The sequence below is a fragment of the Halictus rubicundus genome, chromosome 10 (assembly GCF_050948215.1).
Source record: "Halictus rubicundus isolate RS-2024b chromosome 10, iyHalRubi1_principal, whole genome shotgun sequence".
Lineage (NCBI taxonomy): Eukaryota > Metazoa > Arthropoda > Insecta > Hymenoptera > Halictidae > Halictus > Halictus rubicundus.
Window position 1 is genome coordinate 11,526,585 of NC_135158.1, and position 23,253 is coordinate 11,549,837.

At 36.3% G+C, this 23,253-nt stretch overlaps 1 protein-coding gene across 4 annotated transcripts; it reads left to right on the forward strand.

Annotated features, from left to right (window-relative positions):
• Nucleotides 1–1,583: 1,583 nt before the first annotated feature.
• Qtc (GRIP domain-containing protein quick-to-court) lies at nucleotides 1,584–23,144 on the forward strand. 4 transcript variants are annotated; one of them, XM_076794894.1, is made up of 9 exons: nucleotides 1,584–2,047; nucleotides 11,148–11,446; nucleotides 11,528–11,748; nucleotides 16,123–16,401; nucleotides 16,946–17,482; nucleotides 17,901–18,137; nucleotides 18,437–18,532; nucleotides 19,454–19,555; nucleotides 21,239–23,144. In XM_076794894.1, the coding sequence occupies exons 2-9, from the start codon at nucleotides 11,194–11,196 to the stop codon at nucleotides 21,446–21,448; spliced, it is 1,935 nt and encodes a 644-aa protein (XP_076651009.1). In that variant the 5' UTR covers nucleotides 1,584–2,047; nucleotides 11,148–11,193; the 3' UTR covers nucleotides 21,449–23,144. The 4 variants fall into 4 exon arrangements, with proteins under 4 accessions (XP_076651009.1, XP_076651008.1, XP_076651007.1 ...); XM_076794893.1 differs by having other exon boundaries at nucleotides 11,126–11,748; XM_076794892.1 differs by having other exon boundaries at nucleotides 11,148–11,748.
• Nucleotides 23,145–23,253: the final 109 nt, after the last annotated feature.

Genomic DNA, 23,253 nt, shown 5'->3' on the forward strand with positions numbered 1-23,253 from the left:
TAGCACTATCGAAAACGGTGCATGTGTCCTCGGAATTCTTGTACCGAATTATCGCGAGATACAATTGTATTTTACAGATAGCAAAATCAACGGGATGCGTAGAAGTGTTTTTTGTCCATGCGATAGTACTCGCCGCTCGCATCATTCGCCTCGTTAGCGTTGCCAGCGAACAGTATGTACCCTTCCCTCTCGACCATCAGATTCCCCTCTCCCGACTCTCTCGGGTTCGTAGAGGTGATCCTTTAATTTTGTGGGGAGTGTACTAATTAAATTTCGAAACGTAAGATTTCGATGACCGTCAGCAGCTAATTCTAATTTGAAAATAAACTGTAATTATTGAATATCTTCAATAGTTATTATAGGTATAATATTCAAGTTCGATTATTATAGGCATTGAATCAACTTTTTCATACAATAAACTAACATTCTTAGTAAAAGAGAGGAAATGAGAGTGGTCTTACGGTTGGGGTTTCGGTGCCTCCAGTATACTACCGCGGACAAGGGATGCTAATAGACCAATCACCTAATCAGGCCTGCCCAACTGGCGGCCCGCGAGCCACATGTGGCTCGTTCTCCCACGTTCTTATTCCGCTAAGGTGCGAAGTGATGACGCCCACCTATTTGACACATTCGTACCTCCTGAATTGCACGGCTTTAGAGACAATAAACGCCTAAGGCACGGACAATTGTGTATATACCTCGTAGAGGCACTTAGTCGTAGAAAGAAGTATTAGATCTAGTTGAAAAATCGAAAAAAACATGATCTGCAACTTTGAAAATATTTGCACGAATTTAGGAGGAATTACATACATACTCTTCCTAATACACATTTGACAATGCTCTACTTTCGACCACTGTACTAACCCGTCCGAATTCTTAACCTGCCTAGTATAAAAGCTAATTTTCCCCTTGCATGCTCATGTATATGCTTTTTGCATATTCTCTTTCCTTTGATCGCGAGCAGAGCATTATTTGTCACGATGCTAACTCATTCAGTTCGATATGGAAAACTCCCGTGCACTTTAATTTCCTTATACGTAATTCTAAAGGGGAAGCAATGGCTGTGAGTATTCAGGGGTAGCCACACCAGCTGCAAGTAATCAGGGGCAGCCGAACCGGCTGCGAGTAATCAGGGGCAGCCGAACCGGCTGCGAGTAATCAGGGGCTGCCGAACCGGCTGAGAGTAATCAGGGGCAGTCGTTTCAAGGTGCAATGCGGCATTTCATTTATCGCAACTCTAAAACACGGGATTTTCTACCATGCGCATATTGGAAAACTTCCAATATTCCAATCTAGGGGACTATACTTCGCAACCCCGAGTACGATTACAAATTCGGACATTGCACAATCAGATTTGCATAGCGCAATGAACACTAAATTCTGCACTGTGGATCGACTGTTCTCGTCTGTGGATCGACCCTACTGTTTTACCCAACACTGCACAGATAGCGTTACCAACGTCTTTTGCTTTTCTCGAGAACAAGTTTATCTACAGTCGATAACATCCGATTTTCTAGAAGGTGTTCAAAGATCGCGCTAGTATGCAGAAATCACGACGCTGTCAATGTTCGGTGCTCGTGATACGACATCTCGTGATTTTCTTTCGCTATAACGTAACACTGTTTGTTCCACGAGTCGCGTTAGGATCGTGGGTGATTGATGTTCGCGTAGCAGTCATGCTTCCAAAAATATACGAAAAGTGTTCAAATTTTCACGATGTAATCGGTTTACAGTGATCATCACCATCGAGCATATATTCAATAAATCGTAGACTGTGACTCGCCTGTTACATATGTGTTCCAACAATTTTCATTGTAGAAAAGATCCATGACCGCTAGATTCGCAGCTATGTTCAATTCTTACATGCGATAAGCCCGCGTGGCACAAACTGATCGTTCCTTATCCGCAAACGACTTTACGAATAATCCTAATTTCGAGGTTGATGATTGTTATAACTGATAACCGCTCGTGCATAATAGATGTCAGAACTATTTGAAGAACTACACCAGGGAGGAAACTGTTACCATTTCGAATTCATATTTTAAAGGTAAGTTACGGTTCTGTGGCTATGTTAATTACTACTTTCTAATAGTAACTATTTCCCGTTCGCACAGCGTATTATCAAGGAGCTTGTAAAACCGGTATTGTACTAAAATTGATAGATTTCTTGTACTTGCATATTGACCAATTTTAGTTAGCGAGACATATGTTGATTTGCAGTATATTTTATTCGAAAATGCCATGGTTCTTTCAGCGAACAAATAAAGAATATGCGAAAGAGATACGTGCATTTACTTGACGTGTGTGTTGATTATCTCACCCTGATATATTATCAAGCAGACACTTTCATTTTCATCGAGTAAGTTTCGTAACACATACTTGCAGCTATACAAGGACAGAGAAGTGTCAAAAATCACGAACTGTCAAATGTTCTTATTGGTTATCCTATTGTTGCATTAGTAGAAACTTAAACTAAAGAAATTACATTGTTTTGGCATCGTTGTAGCGACGGTGTGGACGCTGTACAATACCGCAGCATGTTCTTGAAATAGGACACCAAATGATCGATTACTTCATTCCGATAGACCTTCCCTTGCTCTAATTTGTTGGTTCCGATGTTCGTACAACGCGATGACACAGTAATGTATAAATTCGTAACGCACGTCGATAACAATTGCGTTTCGAAAATCAACTATCACCGAATACTAGGATTCCGCATTCTTGTGTATCTCGTAACAGCTGTGCCGCAATATACCGTGAAAATATACACATATTAATGTTGAACTGCCTTTCACCCAGGTTATGTTCATCTCGCGGATTACGCGTGTAGCGCATATCAGACTTATTGTAAAGGAAAGATAAGCGGAAATGTCTGGCATTGAGTTCAAGATCGCAACCATTTTGATAACAAAGCGTTCACTTTTAACACTATTCCTACCGCGACCGGTCAAATGACCGTTTTTAAAATTTCGATTAGAATTTCCTATATACAACGTATTTGAATCGCCTTTAAACTTCACGACTTTTCCTAAAATATGCGTATAATACATTTTTCAATATTCACTTCTTTTTTTATTGTTTATTTTCTGAGACAAATTTGTAGTCTGTCTCACCTACCACGACCGATCATTTGACCGGTAGAACGATTTATATCTTTTTGTAATAGTATTCTTCCAAAGACTCAATTCCGAAACTATAAAGTCGTTACAAACGAAAGGTAATGCAGTTGTGGCATGATTTTAGCCGAAAAGTGCCTTCCAGGGACTGCTTTACTGCACTTCAAAGTGTTTACAGTTCTCGCTCGCCTATCGGCCTCGCGATGTTTATTTGCCTGATTGATATCCGAAGCGGTCCAGAACCTCGGATTTTCTTACACCGTCTTATATACTATGACTGTAAAATAAATATAATCATAGCCGAAGGGGATGCCTAGACGTCTTCTCACGAATTCAAATGAGTAAAGTCTTGTGACCTGAACAGAGAGCATCAAAACGTGAAAGTTACAAGGAGCATATTCGGCAGTCTTTTACTATTTTCTATTTTTATTCAACCAACAAACCAACCAAATGAACAAACCGACAATACTTCGTAGTAAGTTTCACATTTTATCTTTTGTTCATTTTTTTATCCATCTTGATTTACATTTATATATTTTAGTTTTTATTTTATCCCTTGAATATTCATTCCCAAAATGTCAAGACGTTCGAAGAGTGTAAATGTATTACTAGAGAAAATAAATAATATTATAGCATAGCATATAATATACTAGCATAGCGAGAAGAGATGTAAATAGGATATGATGAACAATTTTCTCTTTGAAAAGTTATAACTGAATTCAACTTTTTATTTTTAAAATATTAGAAGCGATATATAAGTATGTTTTATTATTAATAAGCTAATAAAAAAATAAGGAGAATATTTCCATTTCCATTTGAAGTTTCTAAATCTTGTGCGTTTTCGAAGTTTTAGAATGAAACTTGTAATTGAGCTGTTCGAAGGAGTTGCGTTTACGTTCATTCGACATGTATTTCACAACGTCATTCTCATTAAACATGTAAAAAATTTATGAATATTCATAACGATCTTGTCAACTTCGATAACCGGCATTCTTTCATTTTTTATAACTTTTCGCGATAATATAGTGAATTTGACTTTAGCAAATGGATAATATGGGATGATATATTAGAAATATGTAGTACGATTTCTTCCAATGAGAAAAATAGCATTGCTAAAGTTACAATTGTGCGAAAAGCTAGACTAAAACCGTGTCATTTAAGACATCAAGGATAAATCTCTTATTGTAAGTCAAGGATGAGTCTTTAAAAATGATCTAATCGCTACGTCCCGGTTTACATACCGAAGACCATGCCTATCTTTTTTTTTTGTGGTCGTAACTACAAGATATGAGGTTAAATTAAAACTACTTTCTTGTAACATATGTTTCACAAATGCAATAAATCACTTGCCAATATTAAGAGATAGTCGAAACATTAAAAAATAAGAATATAGAAAGCTAATATTGAAAGATAGTCGGAAAAGTACTTAAATGGGTTTTAATATAAAGATATTTTTAATGAATTTTGTAGAAATTTCACTGCGTCAATGTCAAATTAAATCATACGGATACGTGTACTTTATCACAACAATTCCTTAACAAAGCCGCGGAGAACATTTTCGCAAAGGAAAAAGTTACTTCAATCAACATCAGGAATCATCCCTTTCAAGGAAGTACAACATTTTTGGGGACACCTTGTATAAAGTCAGTGCGATACCCTTGGGTACACCTAATGGAGCGTGAGTCAATACAAAATCCCTATTAGATGCATTCGTCATCGACAAAGCGCAATAAAATGAACGTTTTCTCGACATCGCAGTGATTCGTACATAATCAATCACTGAGTAAAAGACTGCTCGACCAAGCTTTGTCTACGAGACTTCGAAATGACAAAAACATTCAAAATATCGCTTAAATCGAAAGCTACAGTTACCACGACACTTAAGGCGCGACAACTTTCGCGAAAAGCCGTTCAAAGTTTAAACAATTTTTGCAACGGTGCTCGGCGCGCAGTGAAACATTTTAGTGCCGAGAATTACGATAACGTAGCACAGTCGAGGAAAGAGAGACGACGAAACGGAGAACGCGAAAACGACGGGAGAACGAACGAAGTTCCTCTAAATTCAATTAAAAGAAGATTAAGGAATCCTGTGTACGAGTACGTAGTTACGAGCAAGCCGTTGCTGTCGACAAAAATTCGCAAGAAACGTCTGGAGTGGGCCAAATTGCATGAAAATTGGACGATCGAGGACTGGAGCAAAGTCCTTTGGACCGGCAGAACTAAATTTGATACGTTTGCGCTGAAACGTAGCGTCTTCGTATGGGGATGTTTCTCGAAGGCTGGTGTCGGCGATCTGATCCCAACTAGAGAAGAAATGAGCCAGAACGAATACGAGTTGATCATGGAGAAGCATGCTATACCAGCTGGACTTCGACTGGCGGGCGATAGCTTCGTTATGCAGCAGGGGAATAGCTCGAAATACTATTTCGCGGTTTATACTTCGCCGTTTAGCCCGGTCCAGGAAGAGGCGGAGATAGTGTTCCAAAATATGGAGTGGCCGGAACAATCGTCGGATATAAGTCCGATGAAATTTCTGTGGGATGCGTTAGAACGGAACGCTCGTCTGCAGCATCCGTTCACGAAAAAACATCTTTGGCAAATATTGGAAGATACGTGGAACGCTATAACACCGAAACAGGTGGAAAAGTTCGTCGCTGCGATGCCCCGGATCTGCGAGGCTGTTATCAAAAACAAGGGTGGGTTTATCGATGAACAAATCGTTTGAGAATGTCTTACTAGGGTGAGGGACCCCATTACTGTGGGGGTACCAACCGCTGTGCCTAAATTATACTTATTTTTAAAGCATAATGAATATTGAAACAGAGATAGTAAATTTTTTTCCATTAAAATCAATTAAGGAGTCGGTCTCCGTAGATTCGAGATAAGGTAGAGTCACTACATTACCGTCGCAAAATGGTTTTACGTGCTTCAAGTTTTCGTCCTTAAATAAGAATATTTTCGCTGGTAAAGGGCTCGTTCGAAAGAGGAAGGTTCAATCTAGCCCGCACTGGTCAGGAGCTGCCGAGATTATGCAGATATTTGGTAATATAAGCGTTCGAAGTAGGCCAAAAATTGACGATGTGCATGCCGTGGAATCCAAGCATTTGTATACCATTGGATGAGTTTTCTGGATGATGTCGAGACCAGCGCGCACTAGAAAATATCTCCAGCTACAAATTGAGCTATAATTTGTCTTGATTCTGTTGCGAAATAAAGGCGAAAACTTGAAACACAGTTCTGGCGTCAGAATTCATAATATCGATAATACAGAGCAAAAAATGTGACAAGTTTAGTCACAGATTTAAGACCCGTCGGATCAAGACCAAGACGGATCTTAAGTCTGTGTTTGAAGGCTGTGAACGGAAATTATTAATTAAAAAGTCCTACGTGACTACCCCGGGCCCTTAAAATCAGTTAATATACATATATGTTACATATCTCTTTTTTTAATATTCATTATGCGTTAAAAATAAGTATGATTAACCCTCTGCACTCGGATGTACCCTCTGAGGGGACATTATGAGTCTAGAATCGATGGCTCCGAGTGCAAAGGGTTAACATAGGCACAGAAATTAGTACCCCCACAATAATTGGCTTCCTTACCCTAAGTGGTCCAGTTTCTTGATCACGGCGATTGAATTTATTTCCAACAGCAATTTCGGAAATAAATAGTGTATATGTATGTATTATGTATACGTAAGCATGAAACTTGCATTATACGAGGTCGAGGTTGTATTGATCTCATAAAGCAATCTACTACACTTACAGTTTTATGTTGTTCTTCTTCGTTTCTATACATAATAGAATCTGTGTGAAACGGTTATTTTTTGTCTGGCAAACGTGCAATTCGTGGATTCCGATTGAAAAACATCGAACGGAATGATTACTGAACGAATGATTTATGTGCTTATTGTAAAGTTGTGTGCACGCAATATAAAACATACGATAAAAATGTCTATATTTCATAATTAAATTGCGGATCATTGTGCAAAATAAAAATTGTTTGGATCAATTGCAAGACACAGAAGCTAAATAAAGATTTTTATCTTGAAGAATTTTAACACATCTATCGACAATTATTTACTACTTTTTAGAAACTTATGACGCACAGCTCAGGATTTCTTAATAAGTTATTCAATAGAAATGACATCCTCCGTAACATAATCTAATCGTTTCTTTCGGGATTATTGTTTAAAAGAATATTTTTAAGCTTTTTTTTATATATATAATGTAGTCATTGAAAATCGTATTAAAATAGATTTCAACAGTGAACAGTAAACATTTAAGCAGAACAAAGGTCGGTTCACACACTGTCGTTAGATTGTTCTTCCGATGAATGCTCCAACTTCGCTGACTCATTTTGCACAAATGCTGCAATTATACTTACAGTAAGACCACTGTGAACTTCCGGCTTCTATTTAAGAGCTACGCCATGTTGAATCGTACAGGACTTACTCCTCATAGTCGCGATAATTTTTTAATCTCACAGGACGCCTATACCGTGACTCCATAAGCCTTAATCGTGAGTGATCAAACATGTTGAAATGGAAATGCGTTAACAAAATGGTGTTGGAACGTAAGGTTTAAAAAAATAATACCTGAAAATTGTATGGAACGTTAAATCCAATGAACAATTACAATTCTAATCTTTTTAAACGTTATATTTTGTATATACAATATATAGGTAGCACATGTTAAACACAAAAATTTATTGATTAGAATTTTTCAATTATCAAATAATTTACAATTTTGAAAAACGGTAAAGAGATATTATAAGAAAAAGCGTGCAAAAGTCTCTCTTATTTGTCGATGTTATTTAAAAGTACAAAAATGGCTTGATAAGTATAGCTCAAGAATTTATCGCTTTGTTTATTTACGTGATGCGAAGAACATTTAAAGCATTATCAGTGTCTCCAGACATGGTTCTGCGATTGCTTTATCAAGCGTAAAGTACATGTTGGCCATCATAATGTAATGTGTCAAAGCCAGTGTGGTTAGGTAAGTATTACATATATAAAATATGAAGTAATAAATCATTTCATAAGTGGTGCATTTGTTCGATTACATAAATCTTGCAGTCATCAACAATTTACTTGTAAGGTCAGTCACCTTGCACACAAGCTTCGCGAGCATCTATGACAATTTGTTTTCAAGATAGTCGAGGAACGGCCGACGAAACTTCTACTAGCCAACGAATTACCATTTCCAGATTAGTACTCTTTTCCGTAGAAGATGCCACGCCTACCAATTATGGTAGTCCTATTGGTTATTCTTTGAACTGGTTCACAAATCACTGTCGAGTCTTCCAATTACCACTAGGTCGGGCGACGAATTCATTTCCATTTTTTCTTATAAAAACCACCATCAATTTCATATAATAATTAATCAATAAAATATGTACCATTTCATTGTGCGTCTCTCTACATATTTTCCGTAGCTTAAATATTACTTTTCGACGTGTACTATTTGCATCTTTTGCTAAAAAATGTTATTTATTCTTGAAAAGTGAGTTGTGAAAGAATGAGGATGATTAGTTTTCTCTGCGTTAGTTGCAAAATATGGAAGCTACGTACATTAATTTCTTTTCTTAATAACAGTTCAGGTACAAGTAACACAACATTTTTAAATTCTTTAAATGTTTCTTCTATTTTGAATTTGATCTACTCATTTTGACCATAAATTGTAGAAAAATTTACAGTCTAGTAGTCACACTATTCGTACCGCGAGACAACAAAATTCCGACCTGGCCTTTTAGTCGGTGACAGAAATCGATGAAGTATGCTTCATGTTTCTAATACGTAACATTGAATGCGAAACCCTGTATCAAAACTCTGGAATCATATCTGACACTTATTCAAGGTAGCCAAGAAACGCTATAGTAAAATGCTAGACGAGTTAACCCTTATCCGTCTCCCGTTTTTCCAATTAAATTTATTCCTTGGTGTCAAATTGACCTAAGTGTAAAAATTAATACGATGGATAGATGATTAATTAAGTTTATAAATGTCATCGTTAAAAATGAAAAATTGTAGAAAATCAAACAAAATTAAAATAGGAGTGTTCGCATCGTGCAGTTTGCATTACAAAACCTGGGAAGAATATAACCGATACAAAAGAGGAATAAAGGTTAATAAACCACCATTCTTAAACTAGACATCCTTCTCCGCAAAATACATCACGCCTGTGAATCAGCTCTAAGTTCATTAGCACTAGATATAATATACAATTGTCGTAACAATAAAATATATGTACAAAATTCAGAAGGTTCAGTTACCAAGCCCAAGGCTTTTCACTGTAAGAAACTGCATATCCGTGATGGTCTAAGCCCGTGACCGTTCTTTCCGGCGTTTCTGATTGGTTCAAAGTTCAAAGACGTTTAAAGTTCAAAGTTCGACATAATTCTCTTCAGGTGGTTAAAGTTCGTTACAATTGCCCGGTGTGTTCTAATTCTTAATCCTTAGCTGCGCGATGTCCTACTAAAATTTGTCAAAAAACTATTCAAAAAACTAAAATAATAGTTATTCATAGCCAAAGTTTGTTGATCAAACGTATTAGGGGGACCCATAAGTAATCAATTATTTTGAAATCTAAAACAAACTTTGCAGTAAATTCAAGTTTTCATTTCTTAATTTATTATATAATCTCCATCATTATCAAGGACAGTTTGCCATCTTTCCTGCAAATTTTCAATCCCCCTCTTATAGAAATTCAGGGTTCGTGAAGTAAAATATGACTCAAGGTGCTTCCTTACATCTTCTACGGAAGTGAATGTTTTATTTCTTAAATAATGCTCCAGAGATCTGAAAAGATGATAGTCAGAGGAAGCAATATCCGGTGAGTACGGGGGGTGCGGTAAAACTTCCCATTGCAATTCTTTAATTTTTTCCTGAGTGAGTTTCGCTGTATGGGGCCGGGCATTGTCAATTTGCAGTATTACACCTCTTTTTAAATAGTTCTGAATACAGCCGTTATAATTACTGACAATACAACTCAGCAGTAACTTTTTCTCCAGGTTTCAACAACTCAAAGTGAATTATGCCCCTACAGTCCCACGAAATGCACAGTAACACCTTTCTAAGTGATAAGCTAGGTTTAGGGGTTGATATTGCGGTTTGATTTGCAGAAAGCCATTGCTTGGAACGCTTTATGTTATCATAAAGAATCCATTTTTCATCTCCGGTAACGATTCTGCTAAGAAATGGATCTCTACGAAATCTGTATAGCAATGAAGTGCAAATTGATCGACGAATATTCTTGTTGGTCTCAGATAATTGATGCGGTACACATATTCCTTGCCTATATGCCTTTCCCATTTCGTGTAGGTGCCTTTGTATAGTTGACCATGTAGACCCAAGGCTTCTCGATAATTCTTGTATACTTAATTTTGGATCAGCTTTCACTAGAGATTTTAGGGTGTCATTATCAAATTCAACTGGTCGTCCACTTCGAGCCCTGTCAGAGAGATCATAATCACTAGCAGCAAACCTTCTGAACCGACGTTGACACTTGTTGACCTTCAATACATCTCCATAAACATCGCATATTTTCTTTGTTGTTACCGTTGCATTAAATCCCGTGTGAAAATGAAAAAGTATGCAATGACGAATATGATCCCCGGAAGGTACGAACGCCGCCATTTTATTAGAGGGTTGTAAAAAAAATTATACTTTTTAGAATATTTTGAAGACAGGCTGCTTTACCGAAAACTCTAAAAGAATACGTGTTTCCTCTTCAACGATCGGTACAGAACTAAAGGCCAAACAAATTCTTTGCAAATAATTAATTACTTATGGGTACCCCCAATATTAATTCTTATACTCTTTGAAATTTTGTCTGATAACATGTCTGGAAAATATAAATATTGGAAAGGAAGAAATGCAAGAGTGAACTTTCGCTCCGAACATTAACGATCCAGGTTGCCTACGAAGGGATAAAATTTCAATAGAAAAATTGTTGTATTATAAATGCATAATTCTAGTTCAAAGTGGGATTGTTCTATTCGAGCCCAGATCTGACCAACTCGGTTTTCAGGTATTTGCTGGAAACAATGAGATAATCTGGTGGGCGGCGAAAGGAGATGGCTCGGCGAGAGATCAGCGAGAGATCCTTAAACTGCCTGCAATCGATGCATCCAGGCTGCTCAACCCATGTAAACAAGACCGGCGGCGGTATCGGTGTCGGCGTCGGCGTCAGCGTCGGCGACGGCGACGGCGATGTTTCACCGACGGAGCTGGCAACGGCGTCGCCATCGGTGACATGTAACGACGACATTGCGAGCAAGGTCAATGCCGGTGGCAGCCTAGCCAGCAGCACGACAGGAAGTGAAACGGGTACCGTTCCGTCACCCTCGGTACCCTCGATATCATCATCCTCTTCGGCGGATTCCCGTATACCACGTCCCTCGCCTACAGGTTTGCGTCGTTCGGCGAGCATGCGCATGCGGGGTGAACGGGTTTCACCACATCAACCACCACCACCACCCAGTACCGCGGTCACCGCGGCTCTAACCAGGCAGCATCAGCACCATCGCCGCTTCAACTTCCTGCAACACCAGCAACACCATCATCCGGACCATCACACTTTCCCAGTCATCACGGAGAATGGAACAGAATCACCGCGACAACGATCCCTCGTGAGTATTGCTCCCTTTGATTTTTCCATAGTATTTGCAACCACCTGTTCACGATCGATGCGTGCGAAACAGGACTCCAGGATTTCCTCCTGCCGATAGGTATCCTTACCGGGATACTACGCCGTATACCCCTCCGTTCGATGCAGATCGCAGATGCGTCCTGGCAATCTCGTCTTATCGACTTTGCGCGCTTTCTTCTGTCCCTTCGCGGAAAATATAGGGCGATTTCTCCTAAAAAATTCGGTGTACACCTACACTAAGGGTCATGAGTATTCGGACATTTGAATCTTCGCTGAAAATTACTGATTTTTCACCTTTTCGGTGCTTTACCACTCGGGAACGACTGTACATCGTACTGACGCTGAGGAATATTTTGAAATTCATTGCAGAAGGTTAGTCGGTGCGATGTGTTTTCTGACATCGTCATCCCTGAAGTGTTAAATTGCGCGGGTTTTTTGCATTGGGTGATTGCTTTCTTCTGTCCCTTCGTGGAAAATCTAGAGCGATTTCTCTTGGAAAATTCGGTATACACCCACGCTACTTGCCACAAACATTTGGACACTAGAATCTTTGCTAAAATTGCTGATGTTTCACCCTTTTAGTGCCCAACAACGACATACCAACGTTGACTGCAAAAGTGATTGTTCTAGTCCAATTTATAGATATTTAATCTTGGAATCCTAACTTACTGGTAATATATTAGGTTGTCCCTAAAGTTCGTTTCGTCTTCGACCAATGTGCGCACTGCGAATTTAGAATAATTTTTTAAGTAAACAAGCAACGCAATTAACATTTTGACTGCCAAACCCTAAAAATAAAGAATTGAAAATTGAAGAGTTGAAATATATGGTTGTGCGTAGTCTTTGAACCTTTTTCCATTTCCCAGATCTTGACAAAATTTGGTAATAATATTTCTAATCTTACTCTAATTTATGGATTCCTCTTCAATATCATAAAATTTTTTGGATCAGCATTTTTCGCTCAAGTTAAATTTTTCCTTCGGCACCAAAAGTGTTGAACTACAATAAACTATAACTTGGTGAAACAAAGTCGTACAACAATCTACCAGGACTCGTTTCAGAGCGTGAAGTCTCTACTTTCAGTATCTTTCCTCAAATTGTGTATGATGCTTGTGCATCATGTAGTAGAGGAGGGAAGAAAATGGGGAGTAGGATGGGTTGCTTCCTGTCGTCGAAAATTTTGTGACTCAAACGTCTCTACGAGGATAGCAAAAATTTGTTTAATGCTCGAGACCACCACAGATTCGAAGACTGAAGCTTCTCCTTTAACATGACCCCTCTGAAGTGGCTGTACGAATTTTTGTAGCCGTTCCATTGTACTTTGAAAAGCGTACGTTCTATAAACGTTGGGAAACTGCTGGTATTGAACCTCAATTGTTTAGGAAGTAAATGATTCTTCGTTTTGAAATGATTGGCAAAAATTTTGCTCTCTGCTTGAAAACCAATCGTCCGAATACTTTTGTTCGTTTATGTAGAGAAAAACTCATTTTATTTTCTGTAATAAGCAACCTATCTTCTTGTAACATCCACAATTAGAGTGGAAAACAATTAGAGTGAAGTTAACTGTGAACAGCTCGCGAAGCAAAACATACCCATGATCGAAAGAGCAACGAACAAAATGGGAAATGTATAATCCAGATTCTCTTTCAGCCCTTTGCGTCCCAGAGGGAATCTAAAGTACACTTTTATCGAAATCCTCCTTCGATCCGAATATGCTTGTGAATTTCTTGCATTTACTCGATTCGTTTGAGGGCATGTGTGTTCCCAGACAATTGTAAGAAATATTAAATTGATCAATAAATAGTGTAGGATTTTTCTATAACAGAACGTTTCCATTGTTTTTATTAGACAAGACACACAGATAAGATGTACAGACTCGCGTTACGAGTAGTAAGACAGCGGTACGTAATAAAGAAACTGAGCTATTGTTAGCTGCGCGATTATGCAAACCGATATCTCTCTCGCACTTGCGCGAGATCGTAGTATTTGTAGCGGGAAAAATGATTACAGTCAACCCCGTTATCCACGTTTTAATCCTAACAAACGGTAACGGTGTTTGAAATTAAAGTGTTTCGTCCCTTTTGCTCTGAACAGGAAGTACTCAATCAACCGATGCTCGGTATTTTTATCGACGCCATTCGGCAGACTATTTCTGCTGTACGAATCTTTAATAAACTTAATACATCGCTTTACAATTCATGGTCCCAGTGGAAATAAGGTACGAGTGACGAAATTATCGGCTTGGGGAAATTGTTGATTAGATTGCATTTTCATAGACAAATTTACATACTTCTGGATGTTAGAATAGTCTTTTGTCTAGTTAATCGTTTCTCGTATTTACCTAGTAATAATTCGAACTTCCTCGTCTCAAATCATTTCTTAACAAGAAAAAAGTAAAAAAAATAAAATATAATAAAAATATATATGTATTATATACCTACATTTACTTGGACGCTTAAATATTGATTACAAATGAACAGAATTTGATTTCTTTCTGAAAGAAAGGAATAGCATTCGTCTTCAGTAGATTCTGTTCAACGAGTTTAATGACTGTAGAAGAAATTTTGTTTCAAAAATAGGTTATGAAATGATCCATTTTATATTCTTCATTCTCGCGTCAATAATGTTTTTGTTCACATCGATAATGTGCTCAATTCACGTAAATAAAATCGAAGCTGATTTGAAATATTTATTGGCCAATTTGCAAGATCGTTTGCTTGACAATTGTTTCCGCACAGATTCTGCAAGCTTCTCAGTTCTGAGGAAGAGTCTTTCATTTCTTTGCTTGATGGGGCTTTTGATTTTGCCTCACTTTCATGCCAGACTTCCTAATGCAAGCCTGCATGAAAGCTTCTGCGTTGCCTGGAGGTAAATCACCCTTGGTTTGACCAGGTATAAAAACGGTGAATTTTGTGTTTTAACACTTTATTTCCCAGCAATTATTGAATAGTTCTCTCAATCGAAGATGATTGAGGACGTCTTAAGAAATTGTTCAGTAGCTATGGCAATTTTATTTGTAAATCAACAAGTTACTTTGTGTAATATAATTCACTAACTTTTTCGAAATTATTATTTGAACGAAAATTATCAAGCTTCTTTTAGATATAGCACAGTCGTTAAGGGTGCTTAATAATAGTTTCCCTAAATAAAAACATTTGTGGATTTCAATTTTGCACAATCGAATATGTTTCTAAATCCCATCGTCATCGATATCATCGAAATAATCGAGGCTCTACTGCTGTTCGTCCGTTTTAATGGTAACGTTACCATGTAGCATTAACAAACAGACTAATTAAACACACCCATTTTAATGAAAAACTGTTGTTACAAAGAATAGCTTGCCCTTGTTTCTTATCAGATGGGTCTCTTACACTGATTAGCCGATTAATGTCCATAATCAAATTACTTAAATTATAATTTGCTGGGAAAAGTTGTACGAGCGATTACACAGAACAAGACGCTTAGATTCTTACATTGATAATAGAATAGCTTCCGATTACGAAAACGAAAGAGTGTTGTACTGTATATGTTTCCTTGCAACATGAACCATTACAGTTAAAAGCATAATTGATACACGCTTAATGCTCCGTATTTAAAAGAACTCTAATTAGAACTATTTTCTCCATGAACGTATTTGAATGTACAATGACTTCAACATTAATAATGAAATATGATTCGTTCCACGTATCTCGATTACAGTGCCAAGGAACCTTTTCTTGGAATAAAGGAATAATTTTCAGAATAATATCTTCAGTGGCAATTAACGGCGTAGAAATTGAAATAATTACAAGTGCTTTGTCGAAACCATCGTGCAATTTAATCGTTGAAAGAATTTATCATAGAATGCATATAGTCGCCTAATCGTTAACGAGCAATTATATGTGTTTCCCCTGCATACATGTTTAAATTTAATATAATATCGTAACCAAATTGTATAACACGTGGAGCGTTTATTATATTTGTATATTTGTCCTAGCGTGACGTTATTATTTATTTGTTTACAACGCCAGATTAATTAGACTTATCTACCTGCATACCTATTAGCTGTGATCTAGGTTAAGTGGATCAAAATTTACAATAATTTAACTGACTATCGCTTAAACGTCTGCGAAAATAAATGCAATTTTGAGATAATTAATTAGAAAATTATTGTTTTGAATTTGATATTATATTGAACACTTAAAAGGCAATGAACTTAAAGACAAATACATATAACTATATACTACATATACATATAGGTATGCGTTCAGGGTGTTTAATATTTATTTTTCATACAAATCCGCAGTCTGGTCATTACCCTACCACTACATAAGTACGCATTAGGGACATAACAAATTACGATTTATTTTTGCAGAGTCTTTCATTGACACCGGCTAGGCCGCGTCCTGGACACGCGGCCTCTGGAGGATCAAGCACAGGAATTGCCGATGACAGCGATGTGGAAAGCGTAAAAAGTTACGGAAGTGCCTGCAGCACCGCGAGCGCCTGTGATCATGCTACATTTGCTTTTAACGGTACCACATGGTCTGGTAGATCACGAAAATACGTAGTTCATTGTTCGAATCATAACGGTGACAATGAACAGTATCTCACGCCGACCCAGAGGGCAGCTAGACAAGTTAGAAAGTTTCAGGTAAGAACTCCACTGCTCGAAGAGAGATGCATGATCGGAACGAGACTTTTTTTTTTTTTTTGCTGATTGCTGAATAAAAAACTATTAACACTTTAAATGACACATATTAACACGTTCCGTTCAGAGCCATTTTTTGCTCGACTTTTCATTCAGACTATTTGATGTTTCAATTAAACATTGATTTATTATCGTAAGTAATTTCATTGTTTTATCGATTGATAAGAAATTAGCTGGTACATACCCACTCGTTTATCTCGATTCCAGGGTATAACATTTTTTGTTCAAACTATCGGAATTGTGCCCCAGTTGAACACCGTGTATGTATGCATAATGAAAACTCGGGTTTAACAAACTTCGAAGCTCACTAATGAACCTTGTCTCCGGCAGACGGCGATTGCTAGGCGTTGAAATGGCGTTGCATGAATTCAATAGTATTTGCGCGTGTTACACTTTGCCGCGGATGGCGCTTGTTCTCACGCGCGCGTCTCTCGAATTAGTCAGATATTTCTCTATTTATGTATTTATTCTCACGGTGTTTTCGTAGGCTTTGCTGAAAGAAGCACGCAGGGAGATCGAGGAAAAGGATCGGGAGATCTTCCGGTTGACGAAGGAAGTGGTGGAGCTGAGATTATACAAAGCTTCCCTGAACAGTCCAGATGAGAGAACGGATAGCAGCGATGCTCTCACTGTACGGGAAAATAATCCTTTCTCGCCGGAATCTCCGAGCAAGGATTTACCGGACGAAGGTGCAATACCGAAGGTTCCATGCCCCGAGACACCGGAAAAACGTGGCCAAGATTTGCCTTCCTCTTTGGCGGACTCGGGACACTTCGAGGACGGATCGATTCACTCGAAAGATTCGGTGTTTCTGCCAGAGGCGCAACCGGAAGCGACCAATATCGCCACAACGCCTAATAAAGTTGCCGAAGACAACACCTCCGAGACATCCGCCAGATCGGCCACACCGGACAAAGATGAAGAGCAACGGAAGCTGGTTAATCTTTACGAAACTAGGATCGAGGAGATGCATCGCAGGCACATCGACGAACTTCAAGAACTGAAACAGAGGCACAATGATAAGGTGCGTGTACGAGACTCGGCGTTGCAAAGGAATACCGCGACTGAAAAAGATACAACATGCGATAAAGAAAATTTCGTTTTCAATAATTGTCGTCTTACCTTTATCATTGTAGCACCAATGGATAGCTGAGATTCTTCCGATTAAAATAAGTACAAACACGGTGTAAATCGGATTGCTTTCGTCGATTTAAATATTGGTTGTTTCATATATATATATATATATATTGGTTCCGAGACGGTTTTTATATCGACTTTTCATTGATTAATACCACTAATTATTGCAGCTACAAATTATTGTATACGTGCATAGATACATATCATTGATTTCTAGTAGAACGTTAAAATATAGTAGCTACACACATATATTATGAATATTATTATCATACAAATGTAATTAATATTACGTTATTCAATCATAGGTGGAAAGCTTACTAAATCAATTGGCTGAGGTGAATACACGTTATTGCGAAGTTAGACCAAGTGTTGATGCTGCAGAGACTCGGGCTCGTGAATTAGAAATAGAATTAGAGGCTGTGAAAAATGAACTCGCCGAGCAGAAGTCGTTGTTAAATGAACAAGAGGAGAGGAATAAACAAATGTACCTGAAAATGTATGCCAAAGGTCAAGAAGCTGCACGCATAGAGCAAGCGGATCAGGTAATGCACTATAATAAATTTGTAATTTTTAACATTAAATATTGTACCTTTTGAGTATCCTACATTTTTTATTCATTAGAATATAATAAAAGATTCTAGCCATACAATTGCAAGGTAATTAAAATTTGATGATAATAGTTTTTCTTGATTAAGGTATTTCAGGACATTAAAAAACAAAGATAAATATTCTTAACATGGTCTAAATACTTTATAATTAAAAACTATATTTTAAGTCTACTATGCTGTATAATCAAGAACTAAGTATTAATCTGTTTTCATGTTTTCCTCCACAAACATAGATACTTGAACATGCACACCAAATACCACCAAAGGTTTCGGTTGCAGAACTACTTCAACAACTAACAGTTACTCGAGCAGAATTAGAAAATGTCAAGGTAAATATGATAATTTCGGTTAGTTTACGTTATTAATATTACAATGGTAATATTACACGATCGCACATTAAAACTGGAATTATGTAATTGTTTGTGCCTGATATCATATAACTGAAGCTTCATCTCTATAGCAATATAAAATAGCATGAATTATATTCTTAACACAGTGTACTAAAATTTCTTACAACAAATACTAGAAAGATAAACTGTATTGTTCTACGAACAATACAGATTATATCACTTACAGAAGCAAAGCGTAAAAACATAATTATCAAAATTTAGTGTATATTATATAAAAATAGTTTACTCGTATAATTCAGGAAAGCTGTTTCAGCATATAGGAAATAAGATATATTTCATTGGCAAGAGTTGTTTATTTATCACATTGCTTTGTTTTGAACATTCATTTTCTTTATTTCATTAGGGATAATAATGAATGATTTTCATATTTTGTTCAAATACAGTCCTGTATTTAAATTCTTTCTTTCTTTTCCTCGATTTTTCTAAACAACGTTATGATTTGCAATACACTAAAAATGTCTTTCTTTTCCTTGATTTTTTTATAAACTTTTGTGACTCGTGATCAGGGATTGAAGACAGTTACAATATCGGTTTCGGTTCTCGAAGCAGTTGGGAAGAACCGAAATAATGTTATAACTTATGAGGATATCGATTTTGGCTTATATTGATTAAAATTTTTAGATAGTACTCAATAACAGTTCAACAAGTTTCGTTTCTATTATTACGAATACTTTTTCAAGTGATGTTTTACTTCTTTATTAGTTGATTTGGCGGATTTAAAATTTGCTTTAGAAAATTTAAGGAACCTTTGTTATGCATCACTTTCTGAGCATCTCTGTAGTTCACGAATCTCTTGTACTAATGATGTGCCACTTTTTTTGGTCGCCGCTCACACTCCAGGACACAAGCTACTCGCCTGAACCTCACATTTCAGCCGATCGTAGCCAAATTTTATTAAGTGCTAAGGAGGCTGTTTCTCTCTGGGTCCTTGGCACACGTAAGGTCTGTATTTCTGCTGAACTGCCACGCGATGCGATTCTTATCCACTGTTTATTAAGCATCTGCGTTGTGCTTGTTCGTATACAGGATGCACCAGCAATCTTTATGCTCCTCCCCTCTCCTTTGTTTTCTATTTCTGCATTTTCCAGGTTCTTTTGCAAGATAATGTATGTATCTTTATATTGTTTTTGAAGAATAATGTTTGATGCGCAGAATGTTTATGATTTCTATACTTGTAATTAGGGAGGAAAAACACAATATCACTACCCGTTTATGTAAAATTTAGTCTTTAAATAATCCTTTCACTATTACCCGAATGTTTGTCTATAATCGTATTTTTTTATAAAATTATTTTTACGTTTTTGTAATTATCACTATGTCTTAAACTGTTATCTTGATTTTTTTCAATACCGAATATTCATTTTTCAGTTATTTATTAGAGAAGTTGTCTATTGTATAGTATATGTAAAGCCTTGTTTCATTTTCATTGTTCATTTAAGCATGAACATAAGTAACAAATAAATGTGTAAATAGAATGATAAATAGCTTTTATGAGCATGAACATGTGCTCTTCAATGAAAAAATAGAATTTGCATCAGTTTTAGTTAGTATGTGTTATTATAGTATATTAACTGTGTTTTGAAAAGTATCAGAAATATCATTCCTTTGAAACATTCATTATAGAAATAAATTATATCATTTTTCTTTGCAACATCACCTCACTACTATCGAGATACTTTCGTTATATAATTCATGTTAAACACGGATTTTGATAATTAAATAATATAATTGCTAATGTCACTGTGAACAAACATTTTAGTAATTATTAGAGATGACTTACAATATCTCGTAAATATTTCTTAAATAATAAATGTAGAGTCTACGATGGCAGGAATTGGATCTACGTGTTACCATCAATGCATTACATTATAAAGATATTTTCCAAAAGTGCATTTATTAAAAAATGCTTTACCACAACAATTGCATGCTGATTAGCAAGCACAATTGTAGTTGGTTTTATACGCATTATTAGTCAGTATGGGGAAACTATCCTGTGCACTTGAAAGAAACAGCCTCTTATCATCCTTTAGTCAATGTAAGTTTGCACATGTTTAAGAATGCTTTTGCACTTGTTCATCGAAAAGGACATTATTTAAGATTAAATCTAACCAAAGATGATGAATAAACTACTCTTACGTTAATGTATACATATCTCTACTAAAAATTGATACAGTAGAACCTTCTATACTTGAACACTGATTACATTCAAATAATTATTTCAATACCTTATTATACCCTTTTAGCCAAATGTTTTATTATCCATGCAGAGCCAATAATAAACATCTTCTTCTCTCGTAAATATGCAAAGTGTATTTTTGAAAAAATAATGGAATAACTCTATGCAATTATATTTATATTAAAAATTTTATATACACAAAATAGTAGTCGGAACGATATAGAATAGGAAAATATTTTATAGTCGGTTCTACTGTACATACATTCTGCTTTTCATATATATGTATATATATATATATATATATCTGTTAATATATTATTGTTATACCTAGGTTTAATTTTTTTTAAATTCACTGCTGCAGCATGTATATAATTGAAAATGCACCACATTGGGTAAAGGTATGTGATGTAGCTTGTATGAATTATTAACAAGAATAATTTCTTAAACAGGTAATGTATCGACGCATTATTGAAGCCCGAAGTCAGCAAGGTACCCTGGATCCTGAGATCACATTGCAGTTCCTAAAGTCAGCTATCTATTATTTCCTAACCGATAAAGAGAATCATCAGGGTCATTTGAATGCTATCGAAAGCATTTTAGGATTCACAGAGGCTGAAAAGCACAATATTGACAGATTATATCGATCCACAAGAAAGTAACAGATTGTACAGTTTTTTACATAGTTAATTTGATTTCAGGTAGACACGTGACTCATTCTATATTTTTACAGTACAAAGGAAGATGAACTTTAATTCATTAGATTCCGTTTAGAATCAACAAGCAGAAATTACAACTCGTTTGTTTTTATCATTATACTATAGCAAAGTACAATGTTGCTATATTTATTTTGATATCCGAGATTTTTAAATCTTAATATGGAATATTATTGTCATGAACTTCTATATTGACACATAAGACTGTATACATTTTCATTACTATTGTTAGATCCCAAGTGGGATGAACTACGATTTCAAGAGGATAGGACGCAGTTTCGAACCTACCTCCATACACCGGCTACGGTTCGGGAAATTGAGGATCGTTTAAATAAGTTTGTACCCTTATTTCGAAACTGACAAAATTATTGATTTATTCAAAGTGTGGTTCTGAATCAGAGATTACAAATTTGATTTTACAAATATGGTTTATACAGCGCATATACGAGGGTGCTTACAAATGGTTTGATTACGACAACAATAATAGAGATAGTGATAATAATATTACCGATCGTCCAGGCTTCGGGTTTGGTTACAACGAAGTAGAGGTGTTGGCATCGGTACACAATGGTTTACAATGGCGCGACTTAACGGCAAACACGGAACGCGAACAAAAATCTGTGAAACTTCGAAAAAGAGCTAAAACTACTGGTTGATCGCGACTGAATGACTGACTGATTCTTTTTGACTGACGTTGAGGAGTTGGTCCCCTTTTTTATAGGATGGCCAGTCCTTTGTTTTTCAAAGATGCTGGCTCAGAAGTCTCTACCTTGCATCTTTTAATCTTCTTGATGTCTCCTGACTAGTCAGCTGTATGCCGACAGGATCTTTTTACCATGAAGTCGGCGTCTTTTCTTATAATTTGGCATAATTGGACAGCCTTCCTGTTTGTTCTCAGGGTGTAAACTGATCTTCATCTGCCTGTCTTGCAGGAAGATAAGTTGAAGTCGTTTTCCGCGCTACCTTACTGCATGGAATTTTTATAATTCTATTGCGACATATATCTTAATCCTATTTTTATTTCTCCTCGCGTGACATCATCGGATTTCCATAATAATTCTTTATTTGAGGGTTTATTCGTTGGTGGTCGAACCACCAGACGTGACACTATACTTATACATGTACATGTGTATACTATCATTTTCAGCCTTATAAAAAGTAATGTTTTATATAGAATGTGTATGTTACATAGACTATGTACATTACAATTATAATATAAGTGTTTCTGTATTAATGCGTTTACTATTAGCATTCTTTTAAAATGATTGATATGTTTATTTCATTACATTTTATCTATTGAATATCGAGGAAATATTTTTTTAAATTTATGACTATGACCTTGTGACGAAATACTTAATTTTTTTCTAAATAACTTCTTGTTTTGTTTTTAAATGCTTGAAAAGACCGGAGTAACCAAGATTTTAATATCTCAACTACAGAATGCATGTACTGATTTATTCGAGCAGAGCATTTGACAGATGTGTCAGTACGAAGTCATGAATTATATTCCATAAGATAGTTTTCAAAGAAAAAGCATAATGAACTTTTTATAGTATAAAATTCAAATTATATATCAATTTAAATTTTATCCATTGTGCATACACGGCAAGATTTGATAGTTAATAAAACTAATTACACAGAAGTACTGAAGTTTTATGCTAAATGTGTAAATTTATTACATTAATAATAATGCTATACTTTTTTGACTGCCACTGCTTTTCCCTGCACTACATTTTAAGATATCAACGTGT